Below are 19,131 nucleotides of genomic sequence, written 5' to 3'. Positions count from 1 at the left end.
CTGCCCAAAGAAGTGAGCACGGAGATGAAGACGGCGGGAAAACGAGTTCAGCATCGTGCCGAGCCCAAAATTCATTGAGATGAGGGCTTAAGGGTGTGAAACTAAGTCCTTTGCTGAGCACTGAACGTTCAGCATCGGAGAGGGGAAGGTCAGGGGGTATAGTGAATACACGGCCGGGGCTGGGATTGGAAGAAAGGGTGGGGACGGAGGGACAGGCAGGGGTGGAGGGTCCTAGATGGGTGTTGGTGTCAATGAGTTGTTGGAGCTTATGTTGCTTAGCACTTGAGAGAAAGAGAAAAAGTTTCTTGTTGAGGTGTCGAATGAGACGAAGAATAAAATGAAACTGGGGGCATGCGCAGCTTTGAAAAAGGGTGCGACAGTGCTCCTGGAGGGAGAGGTCGAGTGTGTTCATATGGCGGCGCATGACACTGATTGTGGATCTCAGAATGCGACGAGAACAGCAGTCCGAGGAGTGTTGTATGTCCGCAAGCATTACCCAGACCTCCCTGTTGCTTGCCATTTCAACACTCCACCCTGCTCTCACGCCCACATGTCCGTCCTTGGCCTGCTGCATTGTTCCAGTGAAGCTCAACGCAAACTGGAGGAACAGCACCTCATCTTCCGACTAGGCACTTTACAGCCTTCCGGACTGAATATTGAGTTCAACAATTTTAGATCATGAACTCTCTCTTCCATCTCCATCCCCTTTCCGATCCCACCCCCCCTTTTGTTTCCAATAATTTATATAGATTTTTCTTTTCCCACCTATTTCCATTATTTTTAAATGTATTTCCATCCATTGTTTTATCTCTACCTTTTAGCCTTTAACGATTCCTTGAGTGTAACCACCAGAGCCAAACTGATGCTGCATTACAATGCCGAGTTAAGGAACGCTTCACAGAGTGGACTTAGGACAGCTGGGATGTAGATTGTTGCTGCCCAGATCATTTCACAAATTACTCTACAGGCATATACAAAGAGGGGACTTTTATCCCATCGGCCTGGGCTGGTCTATACCTCAGTTTACGAAGAGGTCCAAGTAAGACTGTTTCTCTTTGTACGAAAAAGCATGACTGACTCATAACTTGTTTGTTGATTAACAATCTACACCTTAAATGAATCATTTCCTTGGAAACTCAGAATGTGACTTTGAACTTCCAGGTGTGTGTGCTGGATGGGGAGGCAGCCACTACCTTACCTTTGATGGAACTGATTACACATTCCAAGGAAACTGCACTTACATACTGGTGCAGCAGATCAAAGAAATAATCAAAGGCTTCAAGATTATCATCGATGACTACTCCTGTGATGCTGAGAAAGAGCTGCCATGCTCCAAAGCCATCATAGTATTCTACAAATCTTCAGTAATAACACTGATTCAGACGACTGTCAATGATACAGTGAAAATCAAGGTACCTGCGACATTTCCATTGATGGCAAAAGAAATTAGACAGCTCCCCTGATGATTTAGAATACATGCATTTTCACATCCACCAACAAACTCTCCTATTCAGTCACTTGCAGGTATTGCTATTGGGTTTCATCTGGATTGCCAGTGAGGTCACTATCATATTGGTCTCAATGTCCCTGGACCATTGCTAAAAGAGTGCTTGGGTGGATATCAGATGGGGAAAAAATGAGTCTTGGCCATGAGATTCCATGATAGAGCAGCTTGTTATTATTGACCAGTCTCACATATGAAGAAAGGCCACTTTAGGGAGTTACCAGAGGACTGCAAGGATCCATGTAGCTGTACTGAAGCATGAGGCACCGTCTCCATGGGAGGAAGGCTAAGAAATAAAAGCAAAATATTGCAGATGCTGGAAATCTGAAATAAAAACAGAAAGTGCTGGAAATACTTAGCAGGTCTGGCAGCATCTGTGGAGAGAGAAACTTTACACAAAACTTACTCAAAAGGCTAAGAAATAAACTCGGAAATTAAAATAAAGGCAGTCAATAGTATATTCTGAATTATATGCAAGTTAAACTTTAAGGGACTCATTTTTCTCCAGATGGTGTGGGTGTAAGTTAGGTGCAGTGCGCAAGGACTGCACATCACCTTACCCAACCTAAACCTTTTCCTATTCTTGGGTTTATATCACTTGAATAGGCCTGAAGTTCCATCGCTATAAGCTCACCCATGATTTGTGGCTGGACATGGGTGAAAAAAACAACTGCCATCGCAGGCCTAAGAAGCCCTTACCAGTGTTATTTGCTGCCAACTCAGGACCTCTTGGCTGCTATCCAAAAACAGCAATGAGATAGCCTTCACAAAAACAAAAATAGCTGGAAAAACTCATCAGGTCTGGCATCATCTGCGGAGAGGAACACAGTTAACATTTCAAATCCGAATGACCCTTCAACAGAACTAAGTAAAAATAGAAGAGAGGTGAAATATAAACTGGTTTAAGGCGGGGTGGGACAGGTAGAGCTGGATAGAGGGCTGGATAGGTGGAGATAGCCAAAAGATGTCACAGACAAAAGGACAAAGAGGAGTTGAAGGTGGTGATATTATCTAAGGAATGTGCTAATTAAGGGTAGAAAGCAGGACAAGCAAGGTACAGATAGCCCTAGTGAGGGTGGGGTGGGGTGAAGGAATCGAAAAAGGCTAAAAGGTAGAGATAAAACAATGGATGGAAATACATTTAAAAATAATGGAAATAGGTGGGAAAAGAAAAATCTATATAAATTATTGGAAAAAAGGGGGGGATCGGAAAAGGGGTGGGGATGGAGGAGAGAGTTCATGATCTAAAATTGTTGAACTCAATATTCAATCTGGAAGGCTGTGAAGTGCCTATCGGAAGTTGAGGTGCTGTTCCTCCAGTTGTGTTGAACTTCACTGGAACAATGCATCAGGCCAAGGACGGACATGTGGACATGAGAGCAGGGTGGTGTGTTGATATGGCAAGCGACAGGGAGGTCTGGGTAATGCTTGCGGACAGACCGAAGGTGTTTTGCAAAGCGGTCACCCAGTCTGCGTTTGGTCTCTCCAATGTAGAGGAAACTGCATTGGGAGCAACGATTGCAATAGACTAAAATGAGGGAAGTGCAAGTGAAATGCTGCTTCACTTGAAAGGAGTGTTTGGGCCCTTGGACGGTGAGGAGAGGGGAAGTAAAGGGGCAGGTGTTGCACCTTCTGCGATTGCATGGGAAGGTGCCGTGGGAGGGGGTTGTGGTGAAGGGGGTGATGGAGGAGTGGACCAGGGTGTTCCGGAGGGAATGATCCCTGCGGAATGCCGCCAGGGGGGGTGAAGGGAAGATGTGTTTGGTGGTGGCATCATGCTGGAGTTGGTGGAAATGGCGGAGGATGATCCTTTGAATGCGGAGGCTGGTGGGGTGATAAGTGAGGACAAGGGGGACCCTATCATGTTTCTGGGAGGGAGAGGAAGGTGAGAGGGCAAATTTGCGGGAGATGGGCCGGACATGGTTGAAGGCCCTGTCAACCACCGTGAGTGGAAAACCTCGGTTAAGGAAGAAGGAGGACACGTCAGAGGAACTGTTTTTGAAAGTGGCATCATCAGAACAGATGCAACGGAGGCGAAGGAACTGAGTGAATGGGATGGAGTCCTTACAGGAAGTGGGGTGTGAGGAGCTGTAGTCGAGGTAGCTGTGGGAGTCGGTAGGCTTGTAATGGATATTGGTGGACGGTATAACACCAAAAATTGAGACAGAGAGGTCAAGGAAGGGAAGGGAAGTGTCAGAGATGGACCATGTGAAAATGATGGAGGGGTGGAAATTGGAAGCAAAATTAGTAAGATTTTCCAGGTCCAGATGAGAGCATGAAGCAGCACCCAAGTAATCATTGATGTACTGGAGAAAGAGTTGTGGGAGGGGGCCGGAGCAGGAATGTTCCACATACCCCATAAAGAGACAGGCATAGCTGGGGCCCATGCGGGTACCCATAGCCACACCTTTTATTTGGAGGAAGTGAGAGGAGTTTATGGAGAAATTGTTCAGTGTGAGAACAAGTTCAGCCAGACAGAGGAGAGTAGTGGTGGATGGAGATTGTTTGGGCTTCTGTTCGACGAAGAAGCTGAGAGCCCTCAGACCATCCTGGTGGGTGTAGAGGGATTGGACGTCCATGGTGAAGAGGAAGCAGTTGGGGCCAGGGAACTGGAAATTGTTGATGTGACGTAAGGTGTCAGAGGAATCACGGCTGTAGGTGGGAAGGGACTGGACAAGGGGAGAGAGAATGGAATCAAGATAGCAAGAAATGAGTTCCGTGGGGCAGGAACAGGCCAACACGATCGGTCTGCCGGGACAGTCCTGTTTATGGATTTTGGGTAGGAGGTAGAAGCGGGCTGTCCGAGGTTGGGCGACTATCAGGTTGGAAGCTGTGGAAGGAAGATCTCCAGAGGAGATGAGGTCAGTGACAGTCCTGGAAACAATGGCTTGATGTTCAGTGGTGGGGTCATGGTCCAGGGAGAGGTAGGAGGAAGTGTCTGCGAGTTGACGCTCAGCTTCTGCGAGGTAGAGGTCAGTGCACCAGACAACAACAGCACCACCCTTGTCAGCGGGTTTGATGACAATGTTGGGGTTGGACCTGAGAGAACGGAGTGCAGCAAGTTCAGAGAGAGACAGGTTAGAGGGGTGAGAGGAGCAGAGAAATTGAGACGATTAATGTCACGCCGACAGTTCTCAATGAAAAGATCAAGAGAAGGTAAGAATCCAGAGGGAGGGGTCCAGGTGGAGGGAGAATATTGGAGGTGGGTGAAAGGATCTGTTGAACGGGGAGAGGACTCCTGCCCAAAGAAGTGAGCACGGAGATGAAGACGGCGGAAAACGAGTTCAGCATCGTGCCGAGCCCAAAATTCATTGAGATGAGGGCTTAAGGGTGTGAAACTAAGTCCTTTGCTGAGCACTGAACGTTCAGCATCGGAGAGGGGAAGGTCAGGGGGTATAGTGAATACACGGCCGGGGCTGGGATTGGAAGAAAGGGTGGGGACGGAGGGACAGGCAGGGGTGGAGGGTCCTAGATGGGTGTTGGTGTCAATGAGTTGTTGGAGCTTATGTTGCTTAGCACTTGAGAGAAAGAGAAAAAGTTTCTTGTTGAGGTGTCGAATGAGACGAAGAATAAAATGAAACTGGGGGCATGCGCAGCTTTGAAAAAGGGTGCGACAGTGCTCCTGGAGGGAGAGGTCGAGTGTGTTCATATGGCGGCGCATGACACTGATTGTGGATCTCAGAATGCGACGAGAACAGCAGTCCGAGGAGTGTTGTATGTCCGCAAGCATTACCCAGACCTCCCTGTTGCTTGCCATTTCAACACTCCACCCTGCTCTCACGCCCACATGTCCGTCCTTGGCCTGCTGCATTGTTCCAGTGAAGCTCAACGCAAACTGGAGGAACAGCACCTCATCTTCCGACTAGGCACTTTACAGCCTTCCGGACTGAATATTGAGTTCAACAATTTTAGATCATGAACTCTCTCTTCCATCTCCATCCCCTTTCCGATCCCACCCCCCCTTTTGTTTCCAATAATTTATATAGATTTTTCTTTTCCCACCTATTTCCATTATTTTTAAATGTATTTCCATCCATTGTTTTATCTCTACCTTTTAGCCTTTAACGATTCCTTCCCCCCACCCCACCCCCACTAGGGCTATCTGTACCTTGCTTGTCCTGCTTTGTACCCTTAATTAGCACATTCCTTAGATAATATCACCACCTTCAACACCTCTTTGTCCTTTTGTCTGTGACATCTTTTGGTTATCTCCACCTATCACTGGCCCTCTATCCAGCTCTACCTGTCCTACCCTCCCTTAAACCAGCTTATATTTCACCTCTCTTCTATTTTTACTTAGTTTCGTTGAAGAGTCATTCAGACTCGAAACGTTAATTGTGTTCCTTTCCGCAGATGCTCTCAGACTTGCTCAGTTTTTCCAGCTATTTTTGTTTTGTTTTGGATTTCCAGAATCTGCAGTTTTTTTCTTTTATATGAGATAGCCTTCAGCCAGGTATGTCCTTTACTGCATGCTCAGGGAAAGAAAAGCTTATTTATCAGCCTCACTCTGTTTACCTGCCTAACCCTCTCAGATTCTCAGGCCTGAGAGAGGCTGTGTGCAAACTGTAAGACCCATTTTCTGTGGGTTAACTTCCTTAGTAGCTTCTGCTTAAATAAGGGGATACATGATTTAAAAGCTAATTCTGCAGTAGCAAAGTCCCAACAAGTGCTTATCCCTTCCTTCGAATGAGACATTAAACTAAGGACATCAGGGAGGGGGAAAGCTTTGCTTGGACACTATGCTCCAGGAGGCAGTCACACCCCTCAGATTAGCTAATATAAATTTGGTCTGTGAAACAAATGAGGAGCAAGTTGTTGTGATGGTATTTCGATAGAGTTTTGGTATTTGCAGCTGTGATAAGTATGCTTCCCTACCGAGGAGAATCTGCCCAGAAGTCCAAGTGCAACATAAAGGATCCAGAGATCCCTGCCTTAAATTTCATCCCTTTTCCTTCTGCTTCACACCTGGGAAATTAATATTAACCAGGCACACAGCAGGGTGAAATCACTCCTCCCTTCAAGTAAAAAAGTTACTTCTAAGGTTCTGTACGTTGTTATCTATAGACCTAAGTACTGTGAATCTCATCACCTTGTTGTTTGGAGGCAGGGGAAGAAGCCAAGCTGTAGGATACAACCCTGATCGAGACACAGTGTCATCTGAACACTAAAAGCTGTTAAAATTACAAACTTTAGACTTACACTAATTAATGAAAACATTTATATTAAGCTTATATCCACTACTGCTGAACTCTAAGTTTAGACACCACTGATCTGTTCAGTAACTATCAAAATTGACTGAACAGTCTATAATTTATTATTAACATACAACATCAGTTTCAGACTGCTAATATTAAACCTATACTGATTCTATCAAAAATATTTTCAGTGTTCTTGATCATTTCATGAAATAAAACCTGATTCTTTTAAAACTGATGACATTAGCAGAGAACTTCGTCAAATTTAGGAAGTACAAATGTGACAGGAATAAGGTGCTAGTTGACTGAAAAATTCTGTTTCAATTATACAGGCACTGGTCAATGGAAAGGAGATTATACCACCTTATTACCATGACGGGATAAGAATCAGTTCCTCAGGGATCGCAGTAAAGGCTGAAATTATTGCCATTAATTCCACCGTTACTTTTAATGGCAAGGACTTTACAATAGACATCCCCTACAAGATCTTTGGGAAAAATGTTGAAGGACAGTGTGGTATGTAACACTTGAATTATTAAGTTTACTTTCAATTTTCAAAATTATATAATGCTATCTTTGACTAGAGATTATGATATGCATTGATATCCTAGAGTTCCCATAAGAAAGCTGGTGGAGATTTTTGATGAGTTTTGACTGTAGTGAATCCTTTCCTGCTAGGGATTAAATAAATTGGAGTTTGGCTGTGGAAATATAAATTGTAGATGGTCTTTTGAAAGTCAATACCCTCAATTTCTTTAACCTTTGATCATTTTCTCAGGGATATTATTTCTGATTTCCTGTTTTCAAGGATATTCCTTTGTAAGAGAAAATCATGGTTACAAAGATGTGAAATGTATAACGTTGTTTTAAATTAAACATTGTGAGTAGAACAAAGGAGAAGAAGTTTACACCAAAGAGGGGGACATTTAAGACAGATCAGTCATATAAGACAAGTCAAATCCTCACATAAAGAGAAATCAACGCTTGGAATAAATCTCCACATAGAGTTGGAGGGATGAATCCTTGATTCATTTAGGAAACAATTTGATGGCACAATGGGGTAACATTAGGATCTGTCTGGATGGATGAATCAAGATGCATTGAATGACCTTTCTCATCCATAACTATCTTGTGATCTTGGTGATGAATTTCAAATAATGTTACAAATTCCCAATTCTCTAGGTACCTGTACAAATAGCAAGAAAGATGACTGCACATTGCCTGACGGAACAGTCATATCATCCTGCTTTCATTCAGCACCATTCTGGCACACGAAGAACAAGAAGAAACCACACTGTGAAACCAGGCCCTTAACCACAACCCCACCGCCAATACATCATTCGACTCCCCCACGTATGGAAACCACAACCCTTATGCCAACCGTGCCAACCACGCCTTGTGCAGCATCAGATATTTGCAAGATCATTTTGGGCCCGTAAGTTATATCCCAGTGTGAAAATCTCAACCTGTCTGGGTTTGGAATATGATCAACCCATTTAATCAATAAAATAGTTTTTGTCATTTGCCCATGCATCAGGAATTAGACAGCAACATACAAATTGTATCCTAAAAAGATCATGCAGCCCTTGACTGCACTGAATTTAAGCACCTTTCAGGGCTGCTCTCTGCCCAAATTATACTGTTCTCAGGGAAGAAATTATTTTGAAAGCTGCAGTCAATTTAACATTGGTCATCATTAGTGGCAAAACATTCTGCATTGCTCTAACGCCTTAACTAAAACTTTCTTCTAGATTCTCCTCTATGAGTTTGCTGCTTTTCTAAGATCATATAACCTTCGAATTACCTGCAGATGGAAGCAATAGGGTAGAATTTATGCCAATGTGGGAGTGAACTTTATTTCAGAGTTGTCATAAGGGCTGGGAGATTAACAGATTGGAGAAGACTTTGGTATCCACCTCATTGGTGTTCTCCTGAAAAACCAAATGGAGGTGATTCTGTTCTACCCAACCCTGATTATCCCCATAATGTCTGGGCAGCATGTGGGAAAGGTGGGGTGTATTGTGGGCGGTCGATGTGTGAGTGTGGGATATCAGCGTAGGAGTGTGAACTGTAAGTGTGTGAGTATGGATATCAGTGTGCGAGTGTGGGCTGTCAGTGTCCAAGTGTGGGCTGTAAGTGTGCAAGTATGGGAAATCAGTGTGTGAGTGTGAGCTGTCAGTGTGCAAGTGTGGGCTATTGGTGTGCGAGTGTGGACCGTCCGTGTGCGAGAGTGGGCTACCGTGGGCGAGTGTGGGCTGTCAGTGTGAGAATGTGAACTGTCCCCGTGCGAGTGTTGGCTGCCAGTGTGTGAGTGTGGACTGTTAGTGTGCGAGTGTCGGCTATCAGTGTACGAGTGACGGCTATCAATGCGCGAGTGTGGACTGTCAGTGTGCGAGTGTGGGCTGTCAGTGTACAAGTGTGGGCTGTCAGTGTGTGATTGTGGGCTGTCAGTGTGCGAGTGTGGAGTATCGGTGTGCGAGTGTGCACTGTCAGTGTGCGAGTGTGGACTGTCAGTGTGCGAGTGTGGGCTGTCCGTGTGCGAGTGTGGGCTGTCAGTGTGTGATTGTGGGCTGTCAGTGTGCGAGTGTGGAGTATCGGTGTGCGAGTGTGCACTGTCAGTGTGCGAGTGTGGACTGTCAGTGTGCGAGTGTGGGCTGTCCGTGTGCGAGTGTGGGCTGTCCGTGTGCGAGTGTGGGCTGTCAGTGTGTGATTGTGGGCTGTCAGTGTGCGAGTGTGGAGTATCGGTGTGCGAGTGTGCACTGTCAGTGTGTGAGTGTGGACTGTCCATGTGCGAGTGTGGACTGTCCATGTGCGAGTGTGGGCTGTCAGTGTGCGAGTGTGGGCTATCGGTGTGCGAGTGTGGACTGTCAGTGTGTGAGTATGGGATATCAATGTAGGAGTATGGACTGTCAATGTGTGAGTATGGGATATCAGTGTGCGAGTGTGGACTGTCACTGTGCAAGTGTGGACTGTCAGTGTGTGAGTGTGGGCTGTCAGTGTGTGAGTGTGGGCTGTCAGTGTGCAAGTGTGGGCTATAAGTGTGCGAGTGTGGGCTGTCAGTGTGTCAGTGTGGGATATGAGTGTAGGGGTGTGGACTGTCAGTGTGTGAGTGTGGGCTATCGGTGTGTGAGTGTGGGCTGTCAGTGTGTTAGTATGGGATATCAGTGTAGGAGTGTAGACTATCAGTGTTTGAGAATGGGATATCAGTGTGCGAGTGTGGACTGTCACTGTGCAAGTGTGGACTGTCAGTGTGTGAGTGTGGGCTGTCAGTGTGTGAGTGTGGGCTATCGGTGTGCGAGTGTGGGCTGTCAGTGTGTGAGTATGGGATATCAGTGTAGGAGTATGGACTGACAGTGTGTGAGTATGGGATATCAGTGTGCGAGTGTGGGCAGTCAGTGTGTGAGTGTGGGCTATAAATGTGCGAGTGTGGGCTGTCAGTGTGTGAGTGTGGGCTATCGGTGTGCGAATGTGGGCTGTCAGTGTGTTAGCATGGGATATCAGTGTAGGAGTGTAGACTATCACTGTTTGAGAATGGGATATAAGTGTGCGAGTGTGGGCTGTCCATGTGCGAGTGTGGACTGTCCGTGTGCGAGTGTGGGCTGTCAGTATGCGAGTGTGGGCTGTCCGTGTGCGAGTGTGGGCTGTCCATGTGTGAGTGTGGACTGTCCGTGTGCGAGTGTGGGCTGTCCGTGTGCGAGTGTGGGCTGTCCGTGTGCGAGTGTGGGCTGTCCGTGTGCGAGTGTGGGCTGTCCGTGTGCGAGTGTGCACTGTCAGTGTGCGAGTGTGGAATGTCCGAATCCGAGTGTGGACTGTCAGTGTGCGAGTGTGGAATGTCCGTATCCGAGTGTGGACTGTCAGTGTGCGAGTGTGGACTGTCAGTGTGCGAGTGTGGGCTGTCGGTGTGCGCGTATGGTCTGTCGGTGTGCGAGTGAGGTCTGTTGGTGTGCGTGTGTGGACGGTCAGTGTGTGAGTGTGGATGGTCAGTGTGCGAGTGTGGACAGTCCGTGTGCGAGTGTGGACTGTCAGTGTGCAAGAGTGGACTGCACCTGTGTGAGTGTGGGATGTCAGTGTGCGAGTTTGGGCTGTCAGTGTGCGAGTGTGGGCTATAGGTGTGCGAGTGTGGACTGTCACTGTGCGAGTGTGGAATGTCCGTGTGCGAATGTGGACTGTCCCTGTGCGAGTGTGGAATGTCCGTGTGCGAGTGTGAACTGTCAGTGTGCAAGTGGGGGCTGTCAGTGTGTGAGTGTGGGCTATAAGTGTGGGAGTGTGGACTGTCCCTGTGTGAGTGTGGAATTTCCCTGTGCAAGTGTGGACTGTCCGTGTGTGAGTGTAGACTGTAAGTGTGCGAGTGTAGAGTGTAAGTGTGCGATTGTGGGCTGTCAGTGTGCGAGTGTGGTCTATCGGTGTGCAAGTGTGGGCTATCGGTGTGCGAGTGTGGACTGTCCGTGTGTGAGTGTTGGCTGTCCATGTGCGAGTGTGGAGTATCAGTGTGCGAGTGTGGAGTATTGGTGTGCGAGTGTGGAATGTCCCTGTGCGAGTGTGGACTGACCGTGTGCGAGTGTTGGCTGTCCGTGTGTGAGTGTGGAGTATCAGTGTGCGAGTGTGGACTGTCCATGTGCGAGTGTGGACTGTCCATGTGCGAGTGTGGACTGTCCATGTGCGAGTGTGGACTGTCAGTGTGCGAGTGTGGACTGTCAGTGTTCGAGACTGGGCTGTCAGTGTGCGAGTGTGGACTGTCAGTGTGCAAGTGTGGACTGTCAGTGTTCGAGACTGGGCTGTCAGTGTGCAAGAGTGAGCTGTCCCTATGCGAGTGTGGACTGTTTGTGTGCGATTGTGGGCTGCCAGTGTGCGAGTGCCGGCTCTCAGTGTGTGAGTGTGGGCTGTCCCTGTGCGAGTGTGGATTGTCAGTGTGGGAATGTAGTCTGTTGGTGTGCGATTGTGGGCTGTCAGTGTGCGAGTGTGGATGGTCAGTGTGTGAGTGTGATTGTCTGTGTGCGATTGTGGGCTGTCCGTGTGCAGCTGTGGGCTGTCAGTGTGCGAGTGTGGATGGTCAGTGTGTGAGTGTGGACTGTCAGTTTGCGAGTGTGGACTGTCCGTGTGTGAGTGTGGGCTGTCACTGTGCGACTGTGGACTGGCTGTGTGCGAGAGTGGGCTGTCGGTGTGCGAGCCTGGGCTGTCAGTGTGCGAGTGCGGCTATCAGTGTGTGAGTGTGCGACCGGTGTGTGAGTGTGGACTGTCCCTGTGCAACTGTGGACTGTCAGCGTGCGAGTGTGGGCTATCAGCGTGCGAGTGTGGGCTATCAACGTGCGAGTGTGGGCTGTCAGTGTGCAAGTGTAGACTGTCATTGTGACAGTGTGGATTTTCAGTGTGCTGGTGTAGACTGTCCGGTGCGAGTGTGGACTGTCCGTGTGCAGGTGTGGACTTTCCGTGTGCGAGCGTGGACTGTCCATGTGCGGAAGTGGACTGTCAGCGTGTGAGTGTGGACTGCCAGTGTGCGAGCGTGGATTGTCAGTGTGGGAATGTAGTCTGTTTGTGTGCGAGTGCGGTCTGTCAGTGTGCGAGTGTGGTTGGTCAGTGTGCGAGTGTGACTGTCTGTGTGCGATTGTGGGCTGTCAGTGTGCGAGTGTGGACTAGCAGTGTGCGAGTGTGGACTGTCTGTGTGTAAGTGTGGGCTCTGAGTGTGTGAGTGTGGGCTGTCCATGTGCGAGTGAGGTTGGTCAGTGTGGGAATGTAGTCTGTTGGTGTGTGAGTGCAGTCTGTCAGTGTGCGAGTGTGGATGGTCAGTGTGTGAGTGTGATTGTCCGTGTGTGATTGTGGGCTGTCCGTGTGCAGGTGTGGACTGTCCCTGTGCGAGTGTGGACTGTCCATGTGCGGAAGTGGACTGTCAGCTTGTGAGTGTGGACTGCCAGTGTGCGAGCGTGGATTGTCAGTGTGGGAATGTGGTCTGTTTGTGTGCGAGTGCGGACTGTTAGTGTGCGAGTGTGGTTGGTCAGTGTGGGAATGTGGTCTGTTGGTGTGTGAGTGCGGTCTGTCAGTGTGCGAGTGTGGTTGGTCAGTGTGGGAATGTGGTCTGTTGGTGTGCGAGTGCAGTTTGTCAGTGTGCGAGTGTGGTTGGTCAGTGTGGGAATGTGGTCTGTTGGTGTGCGAGTGCGGTCTGTCAGTGTGCGAGTGCGGTCTGTCAGTGTGTGAGTGTGACTGTCTGTGTGCGATTGTGGACTAGCAGTGTGCGAGTGTGGACTGTCTGTGTGTAAGTGTGGGCTCTCAGTGTGTGAGTGTGGGCTGTCCGTGTGCGAGTGTGGATTGTCAGTGTGGGAATGTGGTCTGCTGGTGTGTGAGTGCGGTCTGTCAGTGTGCGAGTGCGGATGGTCAGTGTGTGAGTGTGATTGTCCGTGTGCGAGTGTGGACTGTCCATGTGCGAGTGTGACTGTGTGCGATTGTGGGCTGTTAGTGTGCGAGTGTGGACTAGCAGTGTGCGAGTGTGGACTGTCTGTGTGTAAGTGTGGGCTCTTAGTGTGTGAGTGTGGGCTGTTCATGTGCGAGTGTGGATTGTCAGTGTGGGAATGTAGTCTGTTGGTGTGTGAGTGCGGTCTGTCAGTGTGCGAGAGTGGATGGTCAGTGTGTGAGTGTGATTGTCTGTGTGCGATTGTGGACTAGCAGTGTGCGAGTGTGGACTGTCTGTGTGTAAGTGTGGGCTCTCAGTGTGTGAGTGTGGGCTGTCCGTGTGCGAGTGTGGATTGTCAGTGTGGGAATGTAGTCTGTTGGTGTGTGAGTGCGGTATGTCAGTGTGCGAGTGTGGATGGTCAGTGTGTGAGTGTGATTGTCCGTGTGCGAGTGTGGACTGTCCATGTGCGAGTGGACTGTCTGTGTGTGATTGTGGGCTGTCAGTGTGCGAGTGTGGACTAGCAGTGTGTGAGTGTGGACTGTCTGTGTGTAAGTGTGGACTCTCAGTGTGTGAGTGTGGGCTGTCCGTGTGCGAGTGAGGTTGGTCAGTGTGGGCATGTAGTCTGTTGGTGTGTGAGTGCAGTCTGTCAGTGTGCGAGTGTGGATGGTCAGTGTGTGAGTGTGATTGTCCGTGTGCGATTGTGGGCTGTCCATGTGCAGTTGTGGACTGTCCCTGTGCGAGTGTGGACTGTCCATGTGCGGAAGTGGACTGTCAGCTTGTGAGTGTGGACTGCCAGTGTGCGAGCGTGGATTGTCAGTGTGGGAATGTGGTCTGTTTGTGTGCGAGTGCGGACTGTTAGTGTGCGAGTGTGGTTGGTAAGTGTGGGAATGTGGTCTGTTGGTGTGCGAGTGCAGTTTGTCAGTGTGCGAGTGTGGTTGGTCAGTGTGGGAATGTGGTCTGTTGGTGTGCGAGTGCGGTCTGTCAGTGTGCGAGTGTGGTTGGTCAGTGTGTGAGTGTGACTGTGTGCGATTGTGGACTAGCAGTGTGCGAGTGTGGACTGTCTGTGTGTAAGTGTGGGCTCTCAGTGTGTGAGTGTGGGCTGTCCGTGTGCGAGTGTGGATTGTCAGTGTGGGAATGTGGTCTGCTGGTGTGTGAGTGCGGTCTGTCAGTGTGCGAGTGCGGATGGTCAGTGTGTGAGTGTGATTGTCTGTGTGCGATTGTGGACTAGCAGTGTGCGAGTGTGGACTGTCTGTGTGTAAGTGTGGGCTCTCAGTGTGTGAGTGTGGGCTGTCCGTGTGCGAGTGTGGATTGTCAGTGTGGGAATGTAGTCTGTCCATGTGCGAGTGTGGGCTGTCCGTGTGCGAGTGTGGGCTGTCAGTGTGTGATTGTGGGCTGTCAGTGTGCGAGTGTGGAATATCGGTGTGCGAGTGTGCACTGTCAGTGTGTGAGTGTGGACTGTCCATGTGTGAGTGTGGACTGTCCATGTGCGAGTGTGGGCTGTCAGTGTGCGAGTGTGGGCTATCGGTGTGCGAGTGTGGACTGTCAGTGTGTGAGTATGGGATATCAATGTAGGAGTATGGACTGTCAATGTGTGAGTATGGGATATCAGTGTGCGAGTGTGGACTGTCAGTGTGTGAGTGTGGGCTGTCAGTGTGCAAGTGTGGGCTATAAGTGTGCGAGTGTGGGCTGTCAGTGTGTCAGTGTGGGATATGAGTGTAGGGGTGTGGACTGTCAGTGTGTGAGTGTGGGCTATCGGTGTGTGAGTGTGGGCTGTCAGTGTGTTAGTATGGGATATCAGTGTAGGAGTGTAGACTATCAGTGTTTGAGAATGGGATATCAGTGTGTGAGTGTGGACTGTCACTGTGCAAGTGTGGACTGTCAGTGTGTGAGTGTGGGCTGTCAGTGTGTGAGTGTGGGCTATCGGTGTGCGAGTGTGGACTGTCAGTGTGCGAGTGTGGACTATCGGTGTGCGAGTGTGGGCTGTCAGTGTGTGAGTGTGGGCTGTCAGTGTGTGAGTGTGGGTTATCGGTGTGCGAGTGTGGGCTGTCAGTGTGTGAGTATGGGATATCAGTGTAGGAGTATGGACTGTCAGTGTGTGAGTATGGGATATCAGTGTGCGAGTGTGGGCAGTCAGTGTGTGAGTGTGGGCTATAAATGTGCGAGTGTGGGCTGTCAGTGTGTGAGTGTGGGCTATCGGTGTGCGAGTGTGGGCTGTCAGTGTGTTAGCATGGGATATCAGTGTAGGAGTGTAGACTATCACTGTTTGAGAATGGGATATAAGTGTGCGAGTGTGGGCTGTCCATGTGCGAGTGTGGACTGTCCGTGTGCGAGTGTGGGCTATAAGTGTGCGAGTGTGGGCTGTCAGTGTGTCAGTGTGGGATATGAGTGTAGGGGTGTGGACTGTCAGTGTGTGAGTGTGGGCTATCGGTGTGTGAGTGTGGGCTGTCAGTGTGTTAGTATGGGATATCAGTGTAGGAGTGTAGACTATCAGTGTTTGAGAATGGGATATCAGTGTGTGAGTGTGGACTGTCACTGTGCAAGTGTGGACTGTCAGTGTGTGAGTGTGGGCTGTCAGTGTGTGAGTGTGGGCTATCGGTGTGCGAGTGTGGACTGTCAGTGTGCGAGTGTGGACTATCGGTGTGCGAGTGTGGGCTGTCAGTGTGTGAGTGTGGGCTGTCAGTGTGTGAGTGTGGGTTATCGGTGTGCGAGTGTGGGCTGTCAGTGTGTGAGTATGGGATATCAGTGTAGGAGTATGGACTGTCAGTGTGTGAGTATGGGATATCAGTGTGCGAGTGTGGGCAGTCAGTGTGTGAGTGTGGGCTATAAATGTGCGAGTGTGGGCTGTCAGTGTGTGAGTGTGGGCTATCGGTGTGCGAGTGTGGGCTGTCAGTGTGTTAGCATGGGATATCAGTGTAGGAGTGTAGACTATCACTGTTTGAGAATGGGATATAAGTGTGCGAGTGTGGGCTGTCCATGTGCGAGTGTGGACTGTCCGTGTGCGAGTGTGGGCTGTCAGTATGCGAGTGTGGGCTGTCCGTGTGCGAGTGTCGGCTGTCCATGTGCGAGTGTGGGCTGTCCGTGTGCGAGTGTGGGCTGTCCGTGTGCGAGTGTGGGCTGTCCGTGTGCGAGTGTGGGCTGTCCGTGTGCGAGTGTGGACTGTCAGTGTGCGAGTGTGGAATGTCCGTATCCGAGTGTGGACTGTCAGTGTGCGAGTGTGGAATGTCCGTATCCGAGTGTAGACTGTCAGTGTGCGAGTGTGGACTGTCAGTGTGCGAGTGTGGGCTGTCGGTGTGCGCGTATGGTCTGTCGGTGTGCGAGTGAGGTCTGTTGGTGTGCGTGTGTGGACGGTCAGTGTGTGAGTGTGGATGGTCAGTGTGCGAGTGTGGACAGTCCGTGTGCGAGTGTGGACTGTCAGTGTGCAATAGTGGACTGCACCTGTGTGAGTGTGGGATGTCAGTGTGCGAGTGTGGGCTATAAGTGTTCGAGTGTGGGCTATAAGTGTGCGAGTGTGGACTGTCACTGTGCGAGTGTGGAATGTCCGTGTGCGAATGTGGACTGTCCCTGTGCGAGTGTGGAATGTCCGTGTGCGAGTGTGAACTGTCAGTGTGCAAGTGGGTGCTGTCAGTGTGTGAGAGTGGGCTATAAGTGTGGGAGTGTGGACTGTCCCTGTGCGAGTGTGGAATGTCCCTGTGCGAGTGTGGAATGTCCGTGTGTGAGTGTAGACTGTAAGTGTGCGAGTGTAGAGTGTAAGTGTGCGATTGTGGGCTGTCAGTGTGCGAGTGTGGTCTATCGGTGTGCAAGTGTGGGCTATCGGTGTGCGAGTGTGGACTGTCCGTGTGTGAGTGTTGGCTGTCCGTGTGCGATTGTGGAGTATCAGTGTGCGAGTGTGGGCTGTCAGTGTGCGAGTGTGGCTATCAGTGTGTGTGTGCGACCGGTGTGTGAGTGTGGACTGTCCCTGTGCAACTGTGGACTGTCAGCGTGCGAGTGTGGGCTATCAGCGTGCGAGTGTGGGCTATCAACGTGCGAGTGTGGGCTGTCAGTGTGCAAGTGTAGACTGTCATTGTGACAGTGTGGATTTTCAGTGTGCTGGTGTAGACTGTCCGGTGCGAGTGTGGACTGTCCGTGTGCAGGTGTGGACTTTCCGTGTGCGAGTGTCGACTGTCCATGTGCGGAAGTGGACTGTCAGCGTGTGAGTGTGGACTGCCAGTGTGCGAGCGTGGATTGTCAGTGTGGGAATGTAGTCTGTTTGTGTGCGAGTGCGGTCTGTCAGTGTGCGAGTGTGGTTGGTCAGTGTGCGAGTGTGACTGTCTGTGTGCGATTGTGGGCTGTCAGTGTGCGAGTGTGGACTAGCAGTGTGCGAGTGTGGACTGTCTGTGTGTAAGTGTGGGCTCTGAGTGTGTGAGTGTGGGCTGTCCATGTGCGAGTGAGGTTGGTCAGTGTGGGAATGTAGTCTGTTGGTGTGTGAGTGCAGTCTGTCAGTGTGCGAGTGTGGATGGTCAGTGTGTGAGTGTGATTGTCCGTGTGCGATTGTGGGCTGTCCGTGTGCAGGTGTGGACTGTCCCTGTGCGAGTGTGGACTGTCCATGTGCGGAAGTGGACTGTCAGCTTGTGAGTGTGGACTGCCAGTGTGCGAGCGTGGATTGTCAGTGTGGGAATGTGGTCTGTTTGTGTGCGAGTGCGGACTGTTAGTGTGCGAGTGTGGTTGGTCAGTGTGGGAATGTGGTCTGTTGGTGTGCGAGTGCAGTTTGTCAGTGTGCGAGTGTGGTTGGTCAGTGTGGGAATGTGTTCTGTTGGTGTGCGAGTGCGGTCTGTCAGTGTGCGAGTGCGGTTGGTCAGTGTGTGAGTGTGACTGTCTGTGTGCGATTGTGGACTAGCAGTGTGCGAGTGTGGACTGTCTGTGTGTAAGTGTGGGCTCTCAGTGTGTGAGTGTGGGCTGTCCGTGTGCGAGTGTGGATTGTCAGTGTGGGAATGTGGTCTGCTGGTGTGTGAGTGCGGTCTGTCAGTGTGCGAGTGCGGATGGTCAGTGTGTGAATGTGATTGTCCGTGTGCGAGTGTGGACTGTCCAAGTGCAAGTGTGACTGTGTGCAATTGTGGGCTGTTAGTGTGCGAGTGTGGACTAGCAGTGTGCGAGTGTGGACTGTCTGTGTGTGAGTGTGGGCTGTCCGTGTGCGAGTGTGGATTGTCAGTGTGGGAATGTAGTCTGTTGGTGTGTGAGTGCGGTCTGTCAGTGTGCGAGTGTGGATGGTCAGTGTGTGAGTGTGATTGTCCGTGTGCGAGTGTGGACTGTCCATGTGCGAGTGTGACTGTCTGTGTGTGATTGTGGGCTGTCAGTGTGCGAGTGTGGACTAGCAGTGTGCGAGTGTGGACTGTCTGTGTGTAAGTGTGGGCTCTCAGTGTGTGAGTGTGGGCTGTCCGTGTGCGAGTGAGGTTGGTCAGTGTGGGCATGTAGTCTGTTGGTGTGTGAGTGCAGTCTGTCAGTGTGCGAGTGTGGATGGTCAGTGTGTGAGTGTGATTGTCCGTGTGCGATTGTGGGCTGTCCGTGTGCAGGTGTGGACTGTCCCTGTGCGAGTGTGGACTGTCCATGTGCGGAAGTGGACTGTCAGCTTGTGAGTGTGGACTGCCAGTGTGCGAGCGTGGGTTGTCAGTGTGGGAATGTGGTCTGTTTGTGTGCGAGTGCGGACTGTTAGTGTGCGAGTGTGGTTGGTCAGTGTGGGAATGTGGTCTGTTGGTGTGCGAGTGCGGTCTGTCAGTGTGCGAGCGTGGATTATCAGTGTGGGAATGTAGTCTGTTGGTGTGTGTGCGGTCTGTCAGTGTGCGAGAGTGGATGGTCAGTGTGTGAGTGTGATTGTCTGTGTGCGATTGTGGGCTGTCCGTGTGCGAGTGTGGTCTATCAGTGTGCGAGTGTGGAGTATCGGTGTGCGAGTATGGACTGTCAGTGCTCGAGTGTGTACTGTCCGTGTGTGAGTGTGGGCTGTCACTGTGCGACTGTGGACTGGCTGTGTGCGAGAGTGGGCTGTCGGTGTGCGAGCCTGGGCTGTCAGTGTGCGAGTG

General features: G+C 50.3%; 1 protein-coding gene across 1 annotated transcript in view; it reads left to right on the top strand.

The window, feature by feature from the left end:
* LOC121282851 (mucin-2-like) overlaps positions 1-19,131 on the top strand; it is a 261,009-nt gene that overhangs the window by 181,085 nt on the left and 60,793 nt on the right. Inside the window, exons 47-49 of the mRNA XM_041196665.1 lie at positions 1,254-1,412; positions 7,032-7,215; positions 7,882-8,134. Of these exons, the coding sequence (XP_041052599.1) occupies positions 1,254-1,412; positions 7,032-7,215; positions 7,882-8,134 (596 nt within the window). The remainder of the gene's footprint in view (positions 1-1,253; positions 1,413-7,031; positions 7,216-7,881; positions 8,135-19,131) is intronic.

The sequence above is a fragment of the Carcharodon carcharias genome, chromosome 10 (assembly GCF_017639515.1).
Source record: "Carcharodon carcharias isolate sCarCar2 chromosome 10, sCarCar2.pri, whole genome shotgun sequence".
Lineage (NCBI taxonomy): Eukaryota > Metazoa > Chordata > Chondrichthyes > Lamniformes > Lamnidae > Carcharodon > Carcharodon carcharias.
The sequence above is the reverse complement of the archived record's forward strand: the minus strand, read 5'-3'. Positions and strand labels throughout refer to the sequence as shown.